Source organism: Rhineura floridana, chromosome 4 (assembly GCF_030035675.1).
Source record: "Rhineura floridana isolate rRhiFlo1 chromosome 4, rRhiFlo1.hap2, whole genome shotgun sequence".
NCBI lineage: Eukaryota > Metazoa > Chordata > Lepidosauria > Squamata > Rhineuridae > Rhineura > Rhineura floridana.
Genome location: NC_084483.1, coordinates 41,007,008 through 41,033,087, shown reverse-complemented (window position 1 = coordinate 41,033,087; position 26,080 = coordinate 41,007,008). Strand labels below are relative to the sequence as shown.

The 26,080-nt window shown below is 41.4% G+C and overlaps 1 protein-coding gene across 3 annotated transcripts in view; it reads right to left on the bottom strand.

The window, feature by feature from the left end:
* The window catches only part of PXDN (peroxidasin), a 127,590-nt gene that overhangs the window by 61,856 nt on the left and 39,654 nt on the right, over positions 1-26,080 (bottom strand). For 2 of the 3 annotated variants that reach the window (XM_061622868.1, XM_061622865.1), the window contains exons 2-4: positions 24,654-24,725; positions 21,414-21,485; positions 3,147-3,218 (exon numbers count right to left, since the gene is read on the bottom strand). In XM_061622868.1, the coding sequence (XP_061478852.1) occupies positions 3,147-3,218; positions 21,414-21,485; positions 24,654-24,725 (216 nt within the window). The remainder of the gene's footprint in view (positions 1-3,146; positions 3,219-21,413; positions 21,486-24,653; positions 24,726-26,080) is intronic. The other variant, XM_061622866.1, reaches the window with a different exon arrangement.

Genomic DNA, 26,080 nt, shown 5'->3' with positions numbered 1-26,080 from the left:
ATCTTGATTACATGAAATAGTTAAGAAATACAATTCTACATTTGTCTCTAATTAGAAACTTTCAGCTCTACTTAATAGCTAAAACAAATCCTGTAATTATGTAGGAGACCCACTTATAGACAAATGTCATAGCAATGCTTATGATGCATGGGTAGGACCATTTTAACCTTCTACAAAATACTACAATACAGAAAATAATTGTTTATGTCCAAGATGAACTATGAGATACAGTTGTTTCATATCACACACTTCTTTGTTCCCATTTTAGTGAATACTAGAAGAGTAGTGCTTTACATCCATTTCCAGCATCATTCCTGTGAACTGCCACTTGTTGACTGAAGTGAAACAGTTCAGATACCACCTCATCAGTTTTTAAAAGCTGGGTCCCAATTCTACCATAAGTATAGAAAATGAAATGGGAAGCTGAGGATTTATAACCAAACAGGGCCTAATATCAGAAACTCTAACTTGTGATGCACAGCGAATAAACAAATCTTTCTGATCAGGTGATCTGTTCTTTATATCGTACTAAATCCATCCTATAGTACAATAGGATGCTGTGGCAGATGGGAGGGTAAGTGGCATATTATCTTAATTTCAGATGTACAGAATTTGCCTCCTCCCTTTCCAACTTTTAGGAAACTCTACCGCAGATGTGTAGAACCTGTGGCCCTCCAGATGTTGCTAGACTTCAACTGCCATCATCTCTGACTATTGGCCATGCTTGCTGGGGTTGATGGGAGTTAACTTGTAGTCCAACAACATCAGATTCCCATCCCCTGCTGTAGTCAGAAGGAAGAAGGGGGGGTCTACACAGCCATTGTGAGCTAACCTTGAATATTCTCTGATTAAGATGCTACAATTAATCAGGAAATGTTGTAATAACTGAGAACAATAAAAGTTGCATCATTCTTTGTAGAGTGAAGAAGCATTCTGCAGAATAAAAAATGAAAGGCAGAATCTACTGAGCAATGTTCCTGCCATCTCATTAAAATATACCTCCACCTGAAATATGACAGCAAAAGCATGCAATTTTTAAAAGTACCGTCATGCACCTTTTAAAAATATAGTATCTTTCCTTAAACCAGAAAAAGGTCTAAAGAATAAAAAGGTGGGTAGTTCCGATTGTAGTAACAAAAATATTTATGTCTAGCAGAATATTGTATCTCATAACTAGGCATAAAACTTGTCTATATAGGTATTATTATGTGCCTGGAATCCTATTCAAGACAGAATGGAAGCGCTTAAGAAATGGGTCTGGGGGTCTGAAGTCACTCCTTAAATGTCTTGGCGAAGCATTACTCATGCTTTCGAGCATATATAACAGATAGCAAAGCTTTTCCCTTAAGCAGATTTTAAAAACCTTTGTGCGGCAGCACCGTTGGAGCATGGCTAGTATGAACATTTGTGTGTGCTAAAGAAAAGTTAATAATATAGTAACAATAATATAGTAAAATGCACCTCTGATAATAATTGTGTCAAATTAGCTTTAGTTGAAATTACTGGAGGATACCTCTATGAATGGTGACTGACTATGAAAGCCAAACCTTTATCATCAGAAATAGTGTACTTCTGATGCCCAGATGACTGGGCAAACAGGGGAAGGCTATCTCCAACATGTCCTGCTTATAAGAGTCCCAGGAGTTCTGGCAGATTAGATTGATTTAGATTGATCTTTGGTCTAGTCCAGCAAGTCACTTTTTTTTTGGTGTACCAATTCATGCTACTTAATTCTTCCGATTATGTCAAAGTGGTCGGAGTTGGAAGATCCAATCAATATAATAAAGGTCATTTTAAAATGAAGCTGTTTTCCTGCAACATATCCAGTATGCTCCAAAATGTGTTTAATTCTGTACAGCTTTCCTGCCTTGGTTTAACAGCACACTTTCCCCATAAAAACATAAAATACAGTACTAGGCACGAGTACAAACAAATGCATACCAACAAAATGTTTAATTGTAACATCTGGGAATTCTCCATGAGCCCTTCTGCACAAACTCAGCTGTATTTGATGGGATTCTAACATAAAAGAAAGCTGTTATCTGTCACACAACTGAAGTTTAAAATACTAAGGCAGGGAAAAGCCACCCAATGTTGTTGGATTACAATTCCTATCATCCCTGGCCATTGGTCATGCTGGCTTAGATTGATGGGAGCTGGAGTCCAATAACTTCTGGAGGGCTACAGTTTCCCCATCCATGCTCTAAGGGTTTGATTTTCAGTAAGAGCCAATTCAATCACAAGGTTTTGCCCATTTGAAAGTGTTATCACAGTCAGTTAATGTGGACATTTCAGAGGCAAAGCCTTCTTCCTGAAATAGCAGTTCATTCAAATAAGCAATGCCATTTAGGTGGTACTTCTGAGGTGGTCATTCCTATGACAGAACTGTCCTATATCAAAAACAGCACATTTGAGTTGACTCCTTGTCCAGTATTCTAAAAACTGGAATGCACAAATTGTGTGTTGTTCATACTTCCTGTGCCTATCTTGGGAAGTGATTAAGAGAAAAGCATTGGTAGATTGCTTCTTTTCCTGATCAAACTGTACACAGTTAAATCTATAACAAAATAATTCATAGTACTAAAATACTGTTGTAGTTGCAGTCCCACACCCTCAAATGAATTCTTGTCCCCTTGAAATCCATAAGGAGTTTAAGTAATCTGTAGTTTCTTTATATTTTTCCCTATATTTAGAATGTTCTCCAGTTCAATGAGTCAAACATATACTAAAAATATTTTAATTGTAACAAGTGCAGAAATAAAAAATCAGAGCCTTGATTCTATCTGGTTACTTTGTGGAGGTCAAAAGTAATTCCATGAGATTCAAACCTGCATAATATTGTAAAAACAGCAGAACTGGATCCTAATACATGTTTAATTCTTGTTGCTACAATTGTGCTTGCCCATGAAAGTCATTATGAAGTGAACTGATAGTCTTGAAATCTAAATCACAAATATAATATGAACACAGAAAGAATGAATTTGACAAACACATTTTCTGCGTGCCAGTAATTGCAACCACATTGGACTAAAAACTCATTCTGTGCAGACATGCAAAGCATGCAGGCAAGAAATGTTGACCAAAACGTGCACTTTTCCTCTGAGGCGACCAAGCAGATGACAGCACAGAAGAGAAAAGGCACTTACAGTTGCTCTAGAGAGGCAAGTCCTTTAAATGCTTGCCTGTCAATTGACTGGATTTCATTCTTGTACAAATAGCTGAAACAAGAAACAATCAGTAATATTAGTATACACAAACAAGAGCTGCATTAATGTGGGAAGGAATTAAAGTGACACATGAGGACAGTTTTCCAAATATACATTAGAAAGCAACAAAACAAGACATGTATACACATCAAAAACACTTTTTACTTGAGGGTCTGTCTGCCATAGCCTCTAAGAACCAAGTAGAAATCATGCAGGATTTAAACTTATACACTAAATAGATTTCATTTCTGTTCACTGTTCTGGAAATTTATTTCCACAGAATTCATCAGTAGATTTGTGTAGCATCTTGCTGTAATCAGAAGTACAGGAAGACTATAATTCTATATAGGAACACGGTAGTGATGACTGAAGATAGAATATATTGAATTATTGGAGCAGTAAATTTTGCAGGACTGGGATAATCTATTATGATAATTCCAGTTTAATAAGGTTTTTGCAGCTATTGCAACTAGCAGAAAGTGTTTTATCCCAACCAACAGATCATTGCTCCATTCTCACAAAAACATTAGCAGATCAACGATTATAACCAAATAAATACAACCCAAATATATAAAATGTTGCTCCTTCAAACTTCAAATCCACACATAGCCATGAAGCTCACTGGGTGACCTTGGGCCAGTCACTGCTTCTCAGCCTCAGAGGGAGGCAATGGTAAACCACCTCTGAATACCGCTTACCATGAAAACCCTATTAGTAGGGTCGCCATAAGTCAGAATCGACTTAAAGGCAGTCCATTTCCATTTCCACCCTTTAATCTTAAAAAACCAACAAAACAAGGTAACTGTTACTAGGGATTGCTTAACACACTGGCTTGTACAGAGACCTAATACATTAATCCAGATTAATGTATTAATTTTGACCAGATGGAAAAAAAAGCAGGGCTCCAGAACTTTAAAAGTTGTGTGAAAGAGGAAATTTCAGCAGGTACTGTTTTGCACATGCTGAAACTTCCTTGTCTACACAACTATTAAAGGGTGCAGCAGCCTTGTCCTCTTTTGCATTTAGCCTCTGTAATTATAACAGACCACCGCAAATGGATGTGTGCAAGCCTCTGATAAATATGAAGTGCATGACCACAAACATAAAATGGAAACTGAAAGGTGCAAAAATCTCAATCCAAGCACAGAAAAGAAGGCAACCTGGAACTTTTCCTTCATTTGTCATCTTGATTTATTTTACAGTAAATTACACAAAAGAGAATGCATAACGGTAAATGATTGCATACCAGCACATTAAACAGTGGCTTCCTAAAATGAAGTTTTCTTGCTTCTTAAACATTTTTAAGGCGCTCACAGCATGCTTTTTTTTTTTTTTTTGCACAGCATGCATTTTTCAGTCCTAGCAGATTATTAAAATGTTTCTGTCTCCAAACAGTTAATTAAGCATTTAACAAAGAGGCTCACAGAAGGCAGAGTTTGCAACTGAGATAGAGTTACAGGTCCTATTTAAGGATCAGTCCCAGAATGTCCATTGCTGAAGCAACATCTGAGTTCTGCTCTAATGGAGCCTCCAGCAGAAGCTCTTCATGGAGCTGTCCAGGGTACAACTGAAGCCCTGACTCGCCTCTATAACTCCTCAGGGCATTGCTCAAACAGAACAGTTATAAGCCTTCAAATAAACCCTATTCTCAATTTACCGTATATTCCGGCGTATGAGACGACTTTTTAACCCTGGAAAATCTTCTCCAAAGTCGGGGGTCGTCTTATACGCCGGGTGTCATCTTATTAGGGTTGCCATATTGCCCGGATAGCCGGGTTTTACCCGGATTCTAAGCATGCCACCCGGTGCCCGGCTAGCCCCTTAGGTGGCCCGTATTCTCAGCTTTCATTTTTTTAAAAAATTAAGTTTCTAGGTGGTGCGGTTCTCGAGATATATATAAAAACGTCAGGCACCCCCCCCCGGTTAAATCTTTTTTTAAACTACTGTATAGCACTTCGTAGCTTTAACCCCGCCCGTTCAGGATTTCAGCCAATCAGTGAAGTGTTTGTTTGGTGGCAGTGTCTGCAATTGCGAGGCCAGAAAATGGTGGTTTCCCCTCCTGTTTATCTGAAAATCTCATAAATTGGGTAGGTATATACATTTCAGTTTTTCCCCCTGTTGTGTGTAGGAGTCAGATCCTGGGCAGTGTTTTGAAAACCTTCCCAATAGTTGCTTTTGGGGGTAAAAACAGTGCTAATCCCATATGTCCAGAGTAAATCCTATTGAATTCAGTAGGAATTACTTTTGAGTAGACATGATTATGAATGTGCTGAAAATCAATGGGACTTTGGAGTGAATGTAAAAAAGAATTGTGTTTGTGTTCTCTTTCTGCCCCCCCCCCCAGTCCTATTTTAAAGCAAGTAGGCAGGGCTTACTTAGGTATTGCAGTTTTTATTCTGTAGGAAACTAATACTGATTTTTAAAAAACTAATACTGATTTTTCTGCAATGACCAATTGGTTTGACAATAAACTATTATATGGGCTGTATGTATTTATACATCTGCAGTGTGTGCGTGTGTGTATGGAGTCTTTCCAACACCTCTGTGAGGTAGGGTTGGAAACCAAGGCAGCTCACAACAAGAAATAAAGCCATTTAAAATCCAATAACCATAAAAACAAGTATAAACAGTTGCAAAACAGTGTAAAGTGGCATGATTCGGAATTTTGGGTTGTGTGAATGAAGTTGTTTATCACTTGAGGTTGCATTTCTGTCCCTGTTTGAGTAAGCTCCATTGAATACGCTGGGACTTGCTTCTGAATAAATAAATTTAGGATTGCACTATAAATATCTTTACAGTTTGTGTAAATAATAAATATATTTGATAGTTATGCTTATATAAATATTTCTTCATTTATCATATTTTTGGTTTTTGGTTAGGAATCCTGACTGGTTGTGAGATGCTTAGTTTTTTGCCTTATAGGAATCTTGTGGTTGGTATGGTATTACATTTAGGAAAGTGTTACTGCCTTCTGTATTTTTTTTTCCTATTTGCATTTCACTTATCTTTAACCTCACTCCGTTACAGCCATAGAAGCAACAGCAGCATATGCAAGATAATTAACTCCCATTAGTGATAAGAGCAAGAATTTATAATTATTATTTCAATTAAAACAAGAGGCTTATCAATACTTTGAAGAGAACCAGATATTTATTTTCTTTCTGAGCCCAGGACTGGGTCTTTCATGATGCCCGGTGTGTGTGTGTGGGGGGGGGGGGAGCAGGAGAGTAGTTGATAAGACAGACATCCTGGCATTGATAATCGAATTAGCAAGGTATGTGTGGGGTTGTTGTACACTTCCAGGCTCAGTTTCATTTTGAGTATGGAGGTGGAACCTGTGTAGATGTGGTTATTCAAGGGAGAAGAAATTTTGAGTTAAGCAAAGCTCTGCTTTTATAAAACCTAAGAAACATACAGTACTTTGAATGTCTGAGTGCCTGCACCAGTGGAATACTGGAGGAACTTGTAAAACTTGCTGCAACAGTATTTAGAACTGAGCATGTGGTGTGAAAGACTCCTTTTCCTAACATTGTGGCTTGTTTTTCTCTGATTGTGTATTTTTATTGTTTTTACTATATTTGTAAGCTGTGCTGAGCTCTGTTTTTAACAGCAAAAGGGCAGGATATAAATTCTCTTAATCAATCAATAAATACTCCATAGTGTTGGAAACTAGAGTCTAGGCATTTAATGTTGCTTTTAAAAAAAAGATTTCTCACATCTTTCCCCAGTTTTTGGTGGTAATTCCTAGGCACAAAAACAAAACAACTGGACAATCCAAATATTAATATTTATAAGTTTATAAGTGACAGTTTTCCTGCTAAGTACCTGCATGTCATAAGCAGAGGAAGTCTTATACGGCGAGTATATCCCAAACTCTATATTTTAACTGGAAAAGTTGGGGGTCGTCTTATACGCCCAGTCGTCTTATACGCCGGAATATACGGTACTTGTTTAAATTCAGTTATCATATCAAAGAGTGGAAGGAAATACAAAGGAAGTGCAGCATATAAAAAAGAGAAGGCAAAATAAAAATAAATTTATGTGGGGGTGGGAGTGGCAGGGAGTAGGACGAGTTCAAAGCTTTTTTCCTAAAGGGAAAACTTGTTTTTTTCTTTTAAGCAAGCCAGGATCAGTAAATATAGAAACTCTGCTGTGCTGCTAGATCTGCCACTGACTGCTACAGGGCTAGAGCGACAAACAGCTTAATCCTACTCTTGGGAAGTGAAAACAAGCTGCTACAGACACAGTTGCATTCTTAGCTTCATGGAATAATTAGCCACTCTCAAATAATCTGCAGTCAACTGACCAGAATCCACTCCTATTTTTACTAATCTCCATGTTCTCTAATTACTTTTTTCAAAGAGGAAGCCAGTTCATCATTCTTCTAACTGCACAGCATTTCTATAATTGCAAATGTAATACTAGTAAACAAGTTGCTCAATGAAAGCAGTTTGATATTACAGTGTCATAACTTTTTGGTCTCTATACATGGTATTTATCATGGAAAGATTTCTTCTTGGTTTTAGGTTTTAAAACCCTTTAGGAAAGAAACACAGATCTATTTTTGCCAACGTTATTGTATTCCTTATTAGTATGGATGGGGGCTAATAAACTGAAGCTCAATCCAGACAAGACCGAGACGCTGCTGGTGAGTGCCTTCACTGCCCAGATGGAGGATGTTCATCCTGTTCTTGATGGGGTTACACTCCCCTTGAAGGAACAGGTTCGTAGCTTGGGAGTTCTTTTCGATCCTTCCTTGTCTCTCGAGGCCCAGGTGGCCTCGGTGGCACGGAACGCTTTCTACCATCTTCGATTGGTAGCCCAGCTACGTCCCTATCTGGACAGTGATGACCTCGCCTCAGTTGTTCACGCTCTGGTAACTTCTAGGTTGGACTACTGCAATGCGCTCTACGTTGGGCTGCCCTTGAAGATAGTTCGGAAACTACAGTTAGTCCAGAATGCAGCGGCCAGACTATTGACGCGGATCAGACGGTCCGCTCATATAACACCTGTTCTGGCCCGTCTGCACTGGCTTCCTATTTGTTTCCAGGCTAAATTCAAAGTGCTGGTTTTGACCTATAAAGCCCTACACGGCATGGGACCGCAATACCTGGTGGAACGCCTCTCCTAATACGAAACTACCCGTACACTGAGCTCGACATCTAAGGCCCTCCTCCGAGTGCCATCACATCGAGAAGCTCGGAGGGCGGTGACTAGATCCAGGGCCTTTTCAGTGGTGGCCCCCGAATTGTGGAATTGTCTCCCCGATGAGGTACGCCTGGCGCCGACGCTGCTATCTTTTCGGCGCCAGGTCAAAACCTTTTTATACTCCCAGGCATTTTAAAAATTTTAAATATTCTTTTTAAAGAAATTGTTTTGTAGTGTATTTTAAAACAGTGTTTCATTGCTGGTATGTTCTGATGTTGTTTGGTTTCTGTTCTTTGTTTGTTTTGCTTTTTGATTTTCTTATATTTGTTCTATTCATATATTTTCTTGTTTATCCTCTATCCTCCAGAGAGCCTTTTTGGCTTAGGGCGGTATATAAATTAAATTAAATAAATAAATAAATAAAAGCAAATATATACGCTACATAATCCTGGAGGTACAAATTGCAATAAAACGTTTTCCTGCCTATGTTTGAAAGTCTCCTTTTATTGAGTAATTTTGGGAAATGATTCTGAATAATACAGGGCAAACTACAGGGCATTTGATATACAGAAATCCACTAGTAGAACTACATAGTTATTGAGATCAAATCATTGGAAAAGGTCATTGTGATGTACCTGCAGGTCCTTACCCCTGTCTACATCCTGGAACGCCCTGGGGGTAACCAGGAAGACCAATTTAACAGGGCATCTAAGTGACCCATCTTTAAAAAATGTAAATGTACTGCCTTCAAGTCGATTCTGACTTATGGCGACCCTATGAATAGGGTTTTCATGAGGCTGAGAGGCAGTGACTGGCCCAAGGTCACCCAATGAGCTTCATGGCTGTGTGGGGATTCAAACCCTGGTCTCCCAGGTCGAACTCCAACACCATCTTTATCACTAGGATTAAACCCACAATAGAATAGTGCAATGGATGGTTAGCTGCCACCACCTACTGAATATGGCACAGTAGGCCCAAGGCAAGGATGTTGGGTGAGATACTACAGGTTGTTCAGACTCCACTTGGATTAAACCACAGCTATACTCTAAACAAACAATATGATGCAGTAACAAAATATACAGAACATGATATTGCAGTCAATTTAAATAAACAATGACAAGTTCTAACTTCTTGCCCTAACTACTAACACAGGCAGGTAGCTTATTTTACGTACTATTTTACGTACTGCAGGACTAATTGAGCCTGGAATCAGCAGTCTCCCTTTCTACCTCTTGGCAAATGAACAACAGGGACTTCATGGAGCTTCACCAGCTAACTCTAGTTAAAGACACTTAACACAGCAGTTGGCTAAGCAGGTAAAAATATTTGCTTGTGAAATTGACAGTGGCCTAAACTGCACTATGATGTTGGCATGGGTGAAACGATTGCCCATTTAAGAAAGGAGGAGGAAAAAGAATGGACCATTGGTCTCACCTGAAGGGTGATCTTCCTATGAGTACGGACATCACAGCGGGTGTTAGCTCCACCTATCGTGCGAAGGCAAGAATGTCTTTGAAGTCAAGACTAGGGGTGTCAGGCCCCTCCCACTCTCCAGTTCATTCGCAGCGAGTCTAAGGAGAAATATCTAAAGATACAAGAACAAGGCCAACCGGCCTGGCAGCAGGAAAATAACACAATAGTACCATGCATAGTAACATGACTGCAACATAGCGGTATAACAGAACTGGAAGTCTTGACTTCACTCTTAAATTTAAATATAATAGCGTAACAGTAATATATAACACATTAGAAAATATATAGTCATCCTCCAACTGGGAGGGTCGTGATGTCCGTACTCATAGGAAAATCACCCTTCAGGTGAGACCAATGGTCCATTTTCCCTATGAGTCCGGCCATCACAGCGGGATGTACCACAGCAGCCCATACAGGGAGGGACCACCCACGTGTTAATCCTTATTAAGAACCTGTTGTAACACTCGTCTGCCGAAAGAAGCGTCAGCAGAGGCATAACGATCAATTTTATAATGCCTTATAAACGAGTGTGGGGTAGACCAGATTGCAGCCCTACAAATATCGGCAACAGGAGCATTAGTGGCAAAAGCAGCCGAAGTGGCAGCTGACCTGGTAGAATGAGCCGTTATACTAGCTGGAACTGACAGCTTCAGGGACTCATATGCTAAAATAATGCATGCCCTTAACCAATGAGATAAGGTAGAATTAGATACTTTATGCCCCATAGACCTTGGATGAAAGGATACAAACAAAGACTCCGTTCTTCGAATCTCTTGGGTCCTAGACAGGTATGTCTTGAGAGCCCTCCGAACATCCAACGAATGCCAAGCCTTCTCGAGCGGATGGGTAGGATTCGGGCAAAAGGAAGGTAAAACAATGTCCTGGTTGCAATGAAAAACTGAATCGACCTTGGGACGGAAGGAAGGATCAGTCTTCAGCACAACAGAGTCCTTATGGAAGACGCAGAGGTGTCGAGCAGAAGACAATGCGCCCAACTCCGAAACGCGTCTGGCAGATGTGATTGCGATCAGAAACAAGACCTTGAAGGACAGCATACGTAGGGGCACAGACCTGATGGGTTCAAACGGAGGGCGTTGCAAAGCCTGCAGAACCTTCGGCAAACTCCATGAAGGAAAACGATGGACAACAGGCGGAGAGCGTAGGGCGACTCCTCTCAAAAAGCGTTTGATGAACGGATGTGAGGAAATATGATCTCCAGGAAAGGACACTGAGAGAATGGACGACAGAGTGGACGCATGTCGACGTAGAGTGTTGGGTCGAAGTCCCATCATAAAGCCGCTATGAAGAAATTGCAGCACCTGATGCACAGTGGCTTGGGATGGATCATGGTGGTGGGACTGACACTACTTGGAGAAAGCCCCCCAGGTATGTTGATAAATACGAGTGGTAGATGGTCTTCTCGAGGCCAAAATAATATCAATCACTGCGTCAGACAGTCCAGCTGACCTCAAATGTCCCCGTTCAAACGCCACGCTGTTAGATTGAGCCAAGTAGGGTTCTGATGCAGTACTGGACCCTGGGATAGAAGGTCTGGCCTGACTGGAAGTGTCCAAGGATCCATCATTGACATTGCCAGAAGATCTGAAAACCATGGTCGGCGTGGCCAAAATGGTGCTATCAGAACCAGCTGTGCCCTCTTGGTTCGCGCCTTCCTCAAGGTTTTGGCTAACAATGGTATGGGAGGAAAGGCGTACAATAGACCATCTGGCCACGGTGTTGTCAGAGCATCCACTGCTTCTGCTGTTGAGTCCAGGTATCGGGCAAAGTACCTGGGAAGCTGGCAATTGTGACTGGGAGCAAACAGGTCGACTGAGAGGGCGCCGAACCGATATTGGAGACGATGGAAAATGGCTGGATGAAGTTTCCATTCTCCCGGAAATATCTGTTGTCTGCTGAGCCAGTCTGCTGTCACATTCCAAATCCCTCTGAGATGTTCTGCTTTCAGGGATTGTAGATGTTGTTCTGCCCAGACAAAAATGAGGGAGGCTAAGTCCTGCAGGGGACGAGACCTGGTGCCCCCTTGTCTGTTCAAATGTGATTTTACACACGTGTTGTCTGTTCGAATGAGCACATGGTCCAAAGGGAACAGAGACTGAAAATGACGTAGAGCTAAGTGGACAGCCTTTAGCTCCAGCCAGTTGATGCTTTGAGTTTGCTCCGCGGTGGACCAAACCCCCTGAACGTACTGGGAGTTGCAGTGGGCTCCCCAACCGATGAGGCTGGCATCTGTGGTTACAACGGTTCTGCGGGGTTCTCTGAATGACGTGCCCTTGGAGAGGTGTTGAACCTTGGTCCACCAGCGGAAGGAGAGGCGCAGTGCGGGGCTCAAATGAACTTTGCGATGGTTGGTGCTGGCAATGTCCTGTTGAAACGGCAACAGAGTCCATTGAAGGTGTCGAGTGTGTGCTTGAGCCCATGGCACAATGTGGATGGTAGAAATGAACATCCCGAGCGTTCTGGCAAGAAGCATGACGTCTGCGGATGTTTGTTGCATCAGGGACCTTGCGATGTTTGTGATGGCAGTGATGCGATCTGGAGCCAAGAAGACCATTGCCTGCAGGGTGTCCAACATTGCCCCTAGATGTAGTAGGCGTTGGGTTGGTTGGAGATGGCTTTTGTCGAAGTTGACAAGCCAGCCGTAGGCCTGCAAAACATTGAGGGTGATCATTAAGTGATGATGAGCCAGCTCCTCAGACTTGGCCCGTATTAACAGATCATCCAGATATGGGTAGATATGAATCCCTTGGGTCCGGAGGTAAGCCACTAGGATGAGTAGCACCTTGGTAAACACTCTTGGAGCAGAGGAGAGGCCAAATGGCATCGCTCTATATTGAAAGTGCTGGTGGCCAAAAGCAAACCGAAGAAACTTCCTGTGGGCTATACAAATGGGCACATGGAGATACGCTTCCTTAAGGTCGATAGAAGCCAGGAAGTCTCCTTCATGCAGACTCTCCGTAATGGAATGGAGTGATTCCATTTTGAACCTGCGATATGTTACAAAACGGTTGACAAACTTGAGGTCCAATACCGCCCTCCATGATAAATCTCGTTTTGGCACAGCAAATAGGAGGGAGTACACCCCTTCTGACCTCTCAGTTGTGGGAACTGGCTCTATCGCCGCTATGTCCAAGAGGTGGTGGATAGCTGTCTCCATGATGTTGTGCCTGGCTGGTGCCCTTGGGCAAGGGGACGGATGGAATCTGTCTGATGGGGTTGCCCAGAACTCTATGGCATAGCCATAACTGAAAAGGTCCCTGATCCAGGAGACCGTAGTAAGGCGCAGCCATCGATCTCCAAAATTAAGTAATCTGCCACCTATGGGGAGGGCGTTAAGACTACTTGCGTAGGTGAGGACCTCCCTTATATGAGGACGATGAGTTGCCCCTGCGCCCTTGGTACTGACCTCTGCCCTGGAAGCGTCGGTTCCAGGAGCCCCTGAATGCGTTGGGATCATAAGATCTGAAGTCGCGGCCTCGTCCTCCTGGCCGCGTTCCTCGAAAGGGCTGGTTAGAACGGAAGGAAGGAAATCGCCTGAAGGGCCTGTGGTCGCTGTTCTTGACTGTGGCCAGAACCGGTTTGTGGGCATCTTTTGGATCAACCAGCACTGCCTTTAGAGCTTCCTCGCCGAAGAGCAGAGATCCGGAGTAAGGAGCCCTGGACAGGTTCAATCTGGCCGCTGAATCAGCTTGCCAGTGGCGAAGCCAGAGGGTGCGACGAGCGACTATTTGAGCCGTCATGGCTCGTGCCCCTAATTGAGTGGCATCCAAAGTGGCATCGGCCACAAAAGCTGCTGTCTTACGCAATTTCAATAGTGCTCTTCTGAGGGCGACAGGATCAGGGTTAGCGTCCTCTAGAAGGTCATCCAGCCACATCATAGATGCTCTGGAGAAGATGGAGGCTGAAGTGGAGGCACGCATGGCTAGGGCAGTGGCCTCGTGATTCTTGCGGAGGGCGAAGTCTATTCGTCGCTCAGTAGTGTCTTTTAGGTGGGATTCCCCTTCCCTGGGCAAAAGCGATCGTGAAACGAGGCGAGCGATTGGTTCATCTATGCCAGGGACATCTAACTTGGTGGCAAAGTCTGGGGCTAGGGCGTAAAGTCTGTCAGCCAGGTTCTTGAAGCGTCGAGCTTTGAGTGGATGGGCCCATTCTTCAGAGGCTAATTTGGCAATTGGGTCCGGCACCGGGATGTAGTGTTCAGTAGGTGCAGGGGATTTGAGGACCTTGGCCCCTTTGATAGCTGGGGCGGACGAAGTTGAAGGCGCTGTCTGGAGACCAAGAGTATTAACTACCCTGCGTGCCAGGGGCTGATAGTCTGAGGCATTAAACAAGCGATATGATGTATCCTCCTCATGATCTGAATAGTCGCTCCAGTCATCTCCTTCAACGTGGTCATTGAAGGTTGACTCCTCCGCATACGAGGCTTCGTCAATACATCTGCCTCTGGCTACATCAAAGGGGTTAGGTGAACAGGAAGGGTGAGTTTCATGACACGCACGATGTTCCATGTTGAGTTGAGGTATGGCAGGAACTTGTGGTAGTGACTGCATTTGGGTAAAAAATGCCAGCATGGCTTGAAGTTGGGAGAGGAAATCAGGAGACAGCTGAAGCCCGGATGTGGCAGATGTATGTGCCTGAGGAGCTATTGGAACAGATGTTTGGGGCGGTAAATTGGAGGAAGGATCGTTAGTCGAATACTGAGCGGGAAAGCCAACAAATTCTTCCTCGTCAGAGGAAGCAGCAGGGGAATGGAGAATATCGCTTATGTGTGCCTGAGGTGCTGTGGTGGTGGTTGGCACAGAGACGTAACGTGGGCGCTTTGGTTTGCTATGGCTGGAAAGATGTTTTGTTTTAGCCAGGGCTTTGGCGTGTCTGGTCTTAGTCGTGTTAGAATGTTGTGGCTTGGCTGTTTGTGGCATGCCTGGCTGATCTGGCACCATATGGGTTGATTGCGGCATGCCTGGCTGTTCTGCCATCTTATATTAACTTGGGTACAGTACACTGCCACGGAGGGGGCAGGATGTAAAGACCCGAACTGGCTCAGCGTACGACCACGGAGGGGGTAGAATACACTGGCAGATGGCGGAGTGCACTGCCACAGAGGGGGCAGGATGCACTAAGGTATTAGCGTTAATATGTTATAGGCTGTATTTAGACTTAGCACACTCAGATTAGTGCTGTAGGCTGGGTTTCAGGCGTGGTACACGGCCCCAGAGGGGGCAGGATATACCAATATAAATCAGATTTAGTACAAGTCAGCCACGAAGATTAAAGCTCCAGCCTTGATAATACAATCCAGCCACTAGGATTAAAGCTCCAGCCTTGATAATATCATTCAGCCACTAGGATTAAAGCTCCAGCCTTGATAACACAATCCAGCCACTAGGATTAAAGCTTCAGCCTTGATAATACAATCCAGCCACTAGGATTGGAGCTCCAGCCTTGATAATATAATCCAGCCACTAGGATTACAGCCACAGTAAATTTGTGTGCAAGTGAGCCCTGTGTAAGTCTGTTTACAGCACGTATACAACACACATACAGATAGATAGCCTGCAGGGAAGGTATCCGATGGTTAATAAAGGGTAACAAAAAGGGCGGGAATTTTGAATTCAAAAAATGGCACCCGGAAAAAAGGGCGGGAAAAAACAATCAAAAAAGGCGGAGAGAGAAGGAGCAATGGCGGCCGTCTGGGGACGAAGTGGGGGGAAGGGCTGCCCAGCACAGACTAGCAGGGGGAGCCGCGGGGTCGATAACCGCACTAGTGGCTCCAAAACCCCCCCAAAAAGAAAGTGCAGATAGAAGCCTGTGAGGGATAAGGCAGCAGGAGGCAAGCCGCTGCCGGCGCCGGGAGCAGGGCTAGCCGCGGCGAAACTAACGTGCCGAGAAAAGCCTGTGAGGGCTGAGGCAGCAGGAGGCAAGCCGCTGTCGCCGGCGGGAGCAGGGCTCTCCGCGGTGAAATAAGGAGCGGAGAGAAAGCCGGATCGCCAGGCTCCAGGGAGGCAGAACCCTGGTAGATTACAAAAGGTTGGAGGGAGCCGCAGCCGCAGGCTCCCGCCTCGGAGAAAACGGCAGCCGCGGTCTCTTCAAGGGCTCCACAGAGCGCGACTTGAGAAAAGCAGAACCGCTACGGGAGAGAAAAGGCTGCGATCCCCCGAAGCTCAAAACGGCCAAAAAACACAGAACACCGCAGCCACGGTCTCTGTGGGGGTCGCCAGACAAGCAGGAGAGAGAACGAAAATAAAATGTTAAAGTCAAATCAGGGAGAACCGCAGCCGCGGTCTTTGAGGGAAAAAACCTCTAACAAGCAACAGAGGTAAGTGAAAGTAGGGAAAGAAGGACTGGGAAGACACACAAGCGACGCTGGGTTCGCACCCAGTCAAAACGAATAAACAAATACAAAAACAACTTAGCTAAATGCTACGCTATAGGATCTCAATGATAAGTTTTCCAATCTTGTTCGTCCGAAGGCAAGAATGAACTGGAGAGTGGGAGGGGCCTGACTCCCCTAGTCTTGACTTCAAAGACATTCTTGCCTTCGCACAATAGGTGGAGCTAACACCCGCTGTGATGGCCGGACTCATAGGGAAAATGGTGGGGATGCAGGAGGAACATTGGTGCCTTGGGTTGCAACAAAAGGTTAAACAAACATTCTCTATCATTTAACCTCAAATTTTGCAACTATCTGCGGTAGTCATTGAGACAGTCCAGTTAGCAATATTATTGTTAGCATCAGCAAAAGTGGCTATAACTAAGAACTAGAAGATGACAAATTCCCCTTCTTTAAAGGACTGGCTTTTCAGAGCATGGGTTATAGGTATTATAGTAAAGCTCACTATATTAGTATGGGTTTATAAGGTAGGTCAAACAAGAGAACAAATTTACTTAAAACAGTGGAGTATCCTAGAATAACAAATATCAAGTAGGACTGCCTTGAATTTTAGCCCATAAAAACTTTCAGGGTAAAAGTGTTTAAGGAGGGGCAAAAAGTTTTGTAAAGTCTTTGGTGCTTTTCTTTTTTGCAAAATGCACCCCATTTTCACTCTGGTTCAAACTTTGATCTTGATCTTACATTTTTTAAAAACTAAAACATTTTTAAAAACTTTTAAAGTAGGGGTTGCTAATCTGTAGCCCTCCGGATGTTATTGGACTACAGATCCCTTCAGCCCCAGCCAGCATGGCCAATGGTCATGAATGATAGGAGTTAGTATCCAACACCATCAGGAGGGCCACATGTCCCCTAGGCCTGATTCAGAGAGGGAAAAGCATAGGGGTAAAAATTCTATACCACTTCAACAATTAGTCTAAGCCTGTAGATACACCTTAGCTGCAAGTAATAATTTATGCCTTGGTAGCTAAAAATCAAAACTTTTTTGCTTTATAATAAATAATAATAAAATTTTATTTCTAGGCCGCCTATCTGGCCGAATTAACGGCCACTCTAGGCGGCGTACATAGACTAAAATATAACATAGAGTATCTTTTAGTATCTAAAATGTTTGGTGCAAAAAGAACAATAATCTGTTACCAATTAATAGTAAACAGCAAGAACTGAGTTGGTATATAAATTAAAAAAGACTTTTTGCAATTGTATATGGTTAAAACTTGCATATTTTGAAAGGTTTTATGATACGGGGCAGAGATTAAGAAAGTATTTATCTGTTTGCAAGTGGAACAAACTTTTGCTTGAGCAATGGAACTTTCTCTTCATCTCCTCCCCCTTGAACCCCCCCCTCCAAATCTGCTACAGAGAATTGGGGGACCTTCTGGAATAAATTTGGAGGGTCCAGGAAGCTACACGCAGAAAGGGAAGTTTTGTGGGCAGAAAAGTCTGCTTGTGGTATTGCCATTATTTTTGTCTTATTATTTTCAAGTTAACTTTGGTCTGCTTTATTTTATTTATTTTAAAAAGATTATTTAACACATCAAGAAAAAGAGTGCATACTTAGTTCTTTATATATATATGTACTATAATTGGGGAGCAAAGCAGTGCTCCCTGGGAGTCTATAGGACACTAAGGTCTCTATCTTTGTGGAGAGAGTCTTCCTCAGTGCAGTGGCAGAAATATGCATCACTCTCATTCTACCATTGGCAGTGCTCCAAGGGTAATGGGGTGTTCTGGGGGAGGACTGGGAAAGGCCTTTGATCCATCAAATCCAAAGCCTTCTTGTTCCCATGACATGCTCCTGGAAAATGTAAAAAAATATGTTAGTGTTAGTGAGATGGGGGGGAAATTAAAAGGTGTGTGTGGGGGAAAGAGATATGGAGAATCCACTTCCCACTTCTGCCCTGGCCAGTGCTAAGAGGTAGCACTTAGGAAGTAGTGGTTTCTCTGCCACAAAATTCACTGCCTTCACACACCCTTTAGGATTGCTCTGCCCATTTTCTAACTTCCTAAACATGACCTTGCTAACTTCATAAAAAGGAAAAAAAAGGAGAAAAAAGAGAGGACAGGAAAAAAGGGGAGAGGAAAAAGTTACAAGGTTAATGCTGGATCACAAACGCCATCACAAGGGAATCTGATCCAATATCTTATAAATGAATCCCATTGTTAACATATATTTAGTGCATAAAACCTACTCCACGAAAAATAAATCAAGCTAAAATTTAATTCATGGGTAACTTAAACAAATCTATCGATACCATTCCCCTACACATGGGACTTTAACTGTCTTCTAATATTTAGCGATCAATATTCTCATTGCTATGAGCATATTAATACACAAATTTTCTTGTTTCTCATAGCTTCTTATTTCATCAAAGGCTAATCTGGGTGTCAAAGGTATCTTTCACCTGAGAACATAACACAAAAGTTCCTTCCCTATCCACCAAAATATCTGAATCTTCTTACGATACTACCAGATATGTTTCTTTAGATTTAGATTTACACCTCCAACAGAAAGAACTTGATAAATCATATCATTTTCAGTAAAGTACCACTGTTATATTATGTTATTTAACCATTTTCCTTTATGGTTACAGTTAATGAAGTAGATTAAATGTCCATATTTAAATAATTCCATTCTTGATTCCCTTCCCTTGCCCCACAACTGCAATACCTCAGTAATAGCATGCTGGAGACTACAGACCAGGGGTGGGAGAAGCCAGAGCCAAAAGTGGGTGCAGACACCCACACTCTCATAGTCACACCACCCCATCTAATCATTCACACTCTCACATAAACAAACCTCATCCATCATTCAAGCTCTTTCATTCACAGAGACACATCCATCTATACACAAACACACACAGACACACACACAGAGCCTTCACTGCAACTTACATTGGAGAAAAATATCCCATTCATTCCAATGGGAGCATCTCATCGCCCCAACACATATATTAATTGTTGGATGACCTATCTGGATTGGGACTCTGGAGAGGGGGTGGAGGTAGAGAGCTTTAACTGTAGTCCCATTTTGGATCAGGCGTCCCACATCTCCAATTTGCATTACCAAAAAGAATCCATTCATTACAAGGACACACACACAAGATTCAATCAAAGGAAAATATCATTTTTTTGGCAATGCAAACTGCAGGTGCGGCAGTCCCAGACTGGATTGGGACCACAGTGCAAGTCAAAGGGTTAAAGCCCTTCTACCCTCACACCAGGATCCTGATCTGGACTGAGCCCCAGCAACTGCATTATTCCATGCTGGTTGGGGAGGAAGAGAAGCCAACACAATAGTCTAGGAGGAAGTTAGGGCAAGGAGGAGAGGCCCCAAGGGCCAGATGCAAAGCCTCTGAGGACGGCATCCACCTTGCCAGATGGAAGTACCCTGGTCATCATTTAGGTCTCTTCCCCATTTTAACTTTCCAATCCAGGTTTATTAGTACTGTAAATAATCTTGAAAGAAAACTTTAATCTATCTAGTCATATAAAAAAAGATTCAAAATCTGTCAAATTCCTTCTAATATCATATTTGGTTGATTTTTTGTTTTTGTTGTCAGAATAGACTTACTGTTCTCTTCAGTGCAGATTTTAGTTATATATTTGTAAATTATGAATATTTATGACAATATTATATGTCATAAATCATACTTAAGAAAATGCTTCATGGTATCTCTCTGTCATAAAACGATATTAAATCAACCAAAGTATTTTAACACATGTACAATTAAAATACACAATAAAATCAATTATTACAAGAAATGGTTGCATGAACTTGAAAGACTAATAATTAAAAAGAGACTTTTTACTGGTGATCTGTAGTTGGTGGTTCATAGTATTCACTGTTATTTAGAATTTTGTATGCACTTGTAAAATTTCCATTTTGTTGATACAGTAGGGCCCTGCTTCTCGGCACCCCACTTTTCGGCGTTCCGCTAATATGGCACCAGCGGGGCGATCAGCTGGCGCAGGGGCTGGAGTTCCTCGCCCTCCAGCTGATGTTGCCAGAGGAGGGGAAGATCAGCTGTAGCACGCTACAGCTGATCTTCTCCTCCTCTGGCATGATCAGACCCCCGCGCTACAGCTGATCGCACAGGAGGAGGGGAAGATTAGCTGTAGCGCACTACAGCTGATCTTCTCCTCCTTTGGTGTGATCAGCGGGTTAGGTTCCAGACCCCCGCGCTACAGCTGATCTGCTTTTCAGTGGGCGTCTGGAACCTAACCTGCCGTATGAGTAGGGCTCTACTGTAGCTTATAATAGTTTAATATAGATACTATTAGTATATATTTAAGTCTCTTTACCTTTCATGCAGATTGTTGTGAAATGTGTGTATCTTTATCTTGGTATATGCTTCGATAATATTGCCTGCACAAAGATCCACCAATGTTGATGCTGATTTTTAACTTCATCCTCACATACCCCCCCCCAAACCCTATTTCTGGAAAAATAAAAGAGAATAAGAGGGAGCAGGCACCAGAACATGTCAACAAACCTCTAATGGAATTGTCTTAAAGTATTAAGTTGATTTTTTTTCAAAACTCCCATCAACTGGAAGGTAATTCTCAGCAATTACTAAAACACACTGATTAAGGCAAATACATAAGTACCACAAATGTATCAGCTGGTATCAGGCAACATCTTATGGGAGAGAATATTTAGTGTTCACAATGAAATAAACACAGCTTTCCCACACTTCTTTGGAGTTCCAAGAGCACCCTAGTTTTCTTATTTTCACTAATGGAGATTCAGCATCTCTCACACACACAACTTATTAAAATACTATAAACATAAATACTATAAACAAAAGTTTAAATGCCCACATTAATATTAACACTAACAATGTGGGCCTTGCCCACATTAACATTAAAAACTTGCTAAGCATGTGTTTGTTGGTGTGGCGTGTCCTGGGCTGTGAAATTCTATGCATGAAAAATATGCTGAAAGTTCATAGCAAGTGATTCTTAATACTAATAAATTAAGGTGTTTTCGTTCTCAGTTGGAGATGAACTGAAAAAGGCAGCACAGAAGCTGCTAAAGAAGCTGTGATTGTTTTCATAACCCTGGCCACTTTCCAACCACATGTACATGTATTCTGTAGATAAAAAATTAGTCTTTTTCCATACTATGTAACATGTACTTCATTATCTACTTCCCTTATAAAAGCGTTTCAACTTACAGATATTTTAGATTTTCAAGATCTTCAAATGCTCCAGTAGGTATTCTTTTAATGTGATTGTTGTTTAGAAGTCTAGAAAATAAATGAAAACAGTTGCTTGTTTTACCTCTTAGTATATTTTGTTGAAAAATGGCAACAATTGCATTATGAAGAAACAACAAGATCAAAATGACCATCTTGCATTGGGATAACATTTAACAATGTGGAATGAAGTTTAGAAATCCACATATAAACAAGACTAAAGGAAGCAACTGACAGCTTGCTCACTATTGTGTGACATTGTCATAGAATCACAGGATTGGAAGGGATCCCAGAGCTCATCTTCTCCAATCCCCCGCTGATGCAGGAAACACATTACAACAGTATCATTGTTAGATTGCCACCTAGCCTTTACTTAAAAACCTCTAATGAAGGACAGCCAAGCACCTTTTAAGGCAGCTCGTACTGTCAGGAAGTTCTTCCAAATGTTTAGTCTATTTGTGTGTTGATCCTAATAAAGGTATTGCACCCAGCTGTGGGTTGTGGATTTTTTTAAATGCTTGTTTTCCCTCTGCTGGGCTCAGGCCAGCTGAGAGGCAGTAGCCTTGCTCCTGAGCAGAGTTTGGAATAAATTCTACCAGCTTTCTATATTTAGGATTGCTCTGTAATCCAGTTAAATTTGCTGTCTCCTACACTTTCTCTTAAGATGGTGCTGTGGCTTAATCATCAATCCAAGTTTTTTTCTCTTCCTCCCAACCCCTTCCCACTGTGCTCAACATCCACCATCACGAAGAGTTCTAGAGAATTTGCTCACTATTTGATTACATTTTGGTCAGCCCTAATAAAGACATGGCTGAACTATGGATTTTGGACTTTTCTGTGAACAAACAGAGCTTCCTTTGCTTTGATAGGTTCTCTACAATACTTATTAAGAGTACAGAGACAGGAAAAGTTTTCTACTTTTAAAGTGCAACAGGGAATCTAACAGCGGGCCCAGGTTCTTAACTCTCTGCACCACTTAGACACCTTGCAGGTACTGATAATGGCTGAAAAATGTAGCAGTTTGTCAGCTCAGTCAGATCAGATGATCAGTGGAGGCAATCAGATGCCAGTGGAGTGGGCTCTGCTGAACTGCTGCTTCAGGCTTAGCTCTCTGGTCTAGAGTAGTTGTCCTACAGTTTCCTGAAGCCTAGCTGAAAGCTTGTCTCCCTTTCCCTGTATTTTAGAATCTGACTACCTGCCTATCTCTGGTTCTTTGTTGCCGCCTTTGGGACTTGATCCTAGCCTGTTCTGCCCTGACCATGATGCTAACCCCTGGACCCTCAGAATGACAAGTATCTTCATAGGTTCTGAAACCTGACCTCTTGAGGGGCCTGACCCTGCTTGTTCCTGACACTACCATCAAGTACACAGAAAAGTATCTTCTACCCTACTAAGACTCCGGAGTCCAATTAGCCAATAATGCAAATCTAAATGATTCCTGCTACTGTTCCGTAACCATAGTTCCAAACGAAGAGACGACACTGCTTCTTTCAAGAGTTGAAAAGCAACGTCCATTATGCTTTAACCCGGGGTGACAGGAGGTAGATCATTGTAGAATATTGACTAATTTCTGGTGGACTATGTAGTATCTGTTGGTGCCTAGCAAAGAATGCTAGACAAGGTAAATTTTAACAAGCCACTTAAGCAACAGTTCACACTCAGAATCATGTAAGATAAATTAACCGTTAAGAGATCCTGAGTATGCAATTTATATGTTTCCTCCACATTAGCAGACCACTGAACCAAAGTTTTAAGAAAATATAGGCCACTCAAGACTAAGGTCAACCAACTCCACCCCAACTGACTTCATAAAAAGAAATTACAGATGAACAATAATTGCTTTCCTGTCTTTCATTCTAAGAAATTAACTTTTAAACCAAGAACAGACTCTGATGGTCTTTGTGTGGATTCTATAAAGTAGTAACGATGTATCAAAAATGTTAGAAATAAGGAGATTGAGAATTAGCAACATATTGTTAGTTTTAATGAGGTTAACCTTGTTAAAACTAAGGAGTAAATATAATAAACAGTTAAACTGTGACCACATCTGTACTATACATTTAAAGCAGTATTATATGACTTTAACTGTCATGGCTTTCCCCAAAGAATCTGGAGAAGTGTAATTTGTGAAGAGTGCTAAGAGTTGTTAGGAGACCCCTATTCCTCTCACAGAGCTACAAACCCCAGAGTGGTTTAATCAATCTCTCTTCCCAGGGGACTCTGGGAATTGTAGTTCTGTGAGTGAAATAGGGTCTCCTAACAACTCTCAGCACTCTTAACAAACTACAGTTCCCGGGATTCTTTAAGGGAAGCCATGTATATTTAAAGACGAGGGAAGTGTCATCGCCTACTACGTTGGAAAAAGTTATTTCTATACCTGCAGGGTGAGAGCCTGGTGGATCGTTTCTGCCCCTTTGAGAGACAAGGAGGAGTGCTTGGTATGAATGTTTTATTTAGAGTGCGTGAGTGAGTATGTGTGTGTGTATGTGTTTTTTCTTATTTATATGCATTTAGATTTGAGCGGTTCTCATGGTGTGGATATGTGAGTGTGCTGTTTTTAGGATGTGAGACTGAATTATGTGAGTGCCTGCAGAGTGTAATTTGAGGTGTGCTAAAATAGTAAGCTTGAGCGCATTGGTTTAGAATATTTATATGTTTGATGAATGTGAGTGTGTTGATCTTGTAAGGATGTGTTTGAATAAATAATGATATCTATTTCCAACTATTGTTAGATGAAATTCTATTTGCTATTATAAAGACAGGTGGCTGTTGCAATTGTGTTGCTTTTTATTATATAGTGATTAAGAAGGTATTAAGAAGTTGATTTCTTTTGTCTAATCTACCATGTTTAAAAACAAGATTGGTTTTTTTAAACTTGATTTTCAATTTTTTCTTGAAGCCCTGGTGATATTTTGTTCTATCTACTATGTTTATTATTTTTGTTGTATTTTTTCGTAGTTCATTTTTATATGCAATGTTTATACTAAAGAGGATGTTCTATTCAGTTATTAATTATATTTTATAGATTTTTTTGTATTTGTAATTTGTTGTTTAACTTATGTTTTTAACTTGTTACACGCTGCTTAGAGTTTCATTTACATGTAAGCGGTATATAAATTGTCTAAATAAATAAAGTGGTACAGTACTGCTTTAAATGTATGATGCAAATTTGACCTGTTTACAAAAGGAATAGTAGATCTTACAACAGATGAAACTTACAACGTGTTCAGATTTTTAAGCCGTCTAAATGCACCAGGTTGGATTTCTTTAATTCTATTAAACCGCAAGTCCCTGTTGACAAAAATATATATACTCGTTAGTATACAAATTACTTTTTCAGGTCAGTAATCTTAAAACAAAAAGCTTTGTTACCAATGTTCGCACATATATACTTCTCAATCCTATCTCACTCTAATCAAAACAGTGATCTGTAAAGAAAATGAAACATTTTTTGTACACAACTAGACATTCAAAATTAAATTTAAGTAAGAAACTAAGACTCTTCCAGAATACAACAGAAAGTCTGTCACCATTTATGGCAGCATGAACAAATTCTTACAAATGTCACTTTGCTCAGACAGTATAAAATCATTAATTGCTCCAATGTTGAATCACAGTGAAGAAGTCAACACTACTTCTCAGAAATTTACCTTGTTGATAATTAATCACAGCAACTGTCAGTTGAAAAATGCCTTTGTTTACTGCTACTAAAATATCATTACCCCCACAAATACCTACTGAACTTTGAAAAGTCTGGTGTATTGAAAATACTGAGGGCCTGCAAGGCCTATTTGTTTGAAATGGATATAAGTATGCTTTGACTTCCATTTCACCTAATCAAAGTATTTGTTCATGATATGACTAAATGCAAAGCAGACAAAAATTAGTTCAAAACACTGAACTAATATAATCTTTAAACTAAAATAGTTCACATATAGCCCTCAAAGGAAAAAATGGGAAAATTAGAATACTCATAATATCTGCACAAGTTAACTCTGACTTAATCATTCTAGAGCAAACCTAATGATGCTTTTTAACCTATGGAAATTCTGTCAGCATCTATCCATATGGGAAGAGCCATAGCTCAGTGATAGAGCATCTGTCTTGCAAGCAGAAGGTCCCAAGTTCAGTCCTCAGCATTTCCAGGAAGGGCTGGGAGAGGCTCCTGTCTGAAACTCTGGAGAGCCTCTGCCAGTCAATGTGGACAATCCAGAGCTAGATGGACCAATGTCAGAGTTAACGTGCAGATATTATGAGTATTATAATTTTCCCATGAAGCAGCTTCCTAGATTCCTATGACTGCTCTCCTCTCATTACAATATTCCCCATCCCCCACCAGCAACATGGTGATGTGCAGATAGTGATGCATCTTCTGAAGAGTTCAGCAGTTGTCCTGTATACCCCTCCACACATCATTTGACAAAATTGCAGAAGCATTTAGGGAACTAAAATATGTTTTGGACATATATGAGTGTTTGCTACTTTACCACATGAGGATCTCACACATGGCTGGCTGAAAGTAATAATCTCTTGGAGGGAGAAAAGCGGTCATATAAAAGTAGCTTTCGAATAAACAGAGCAGAACAAATTCATATTAGAAAAAATAAGTATTACATCTGATTAGTCAATCTTTAAGTTAAAACTGT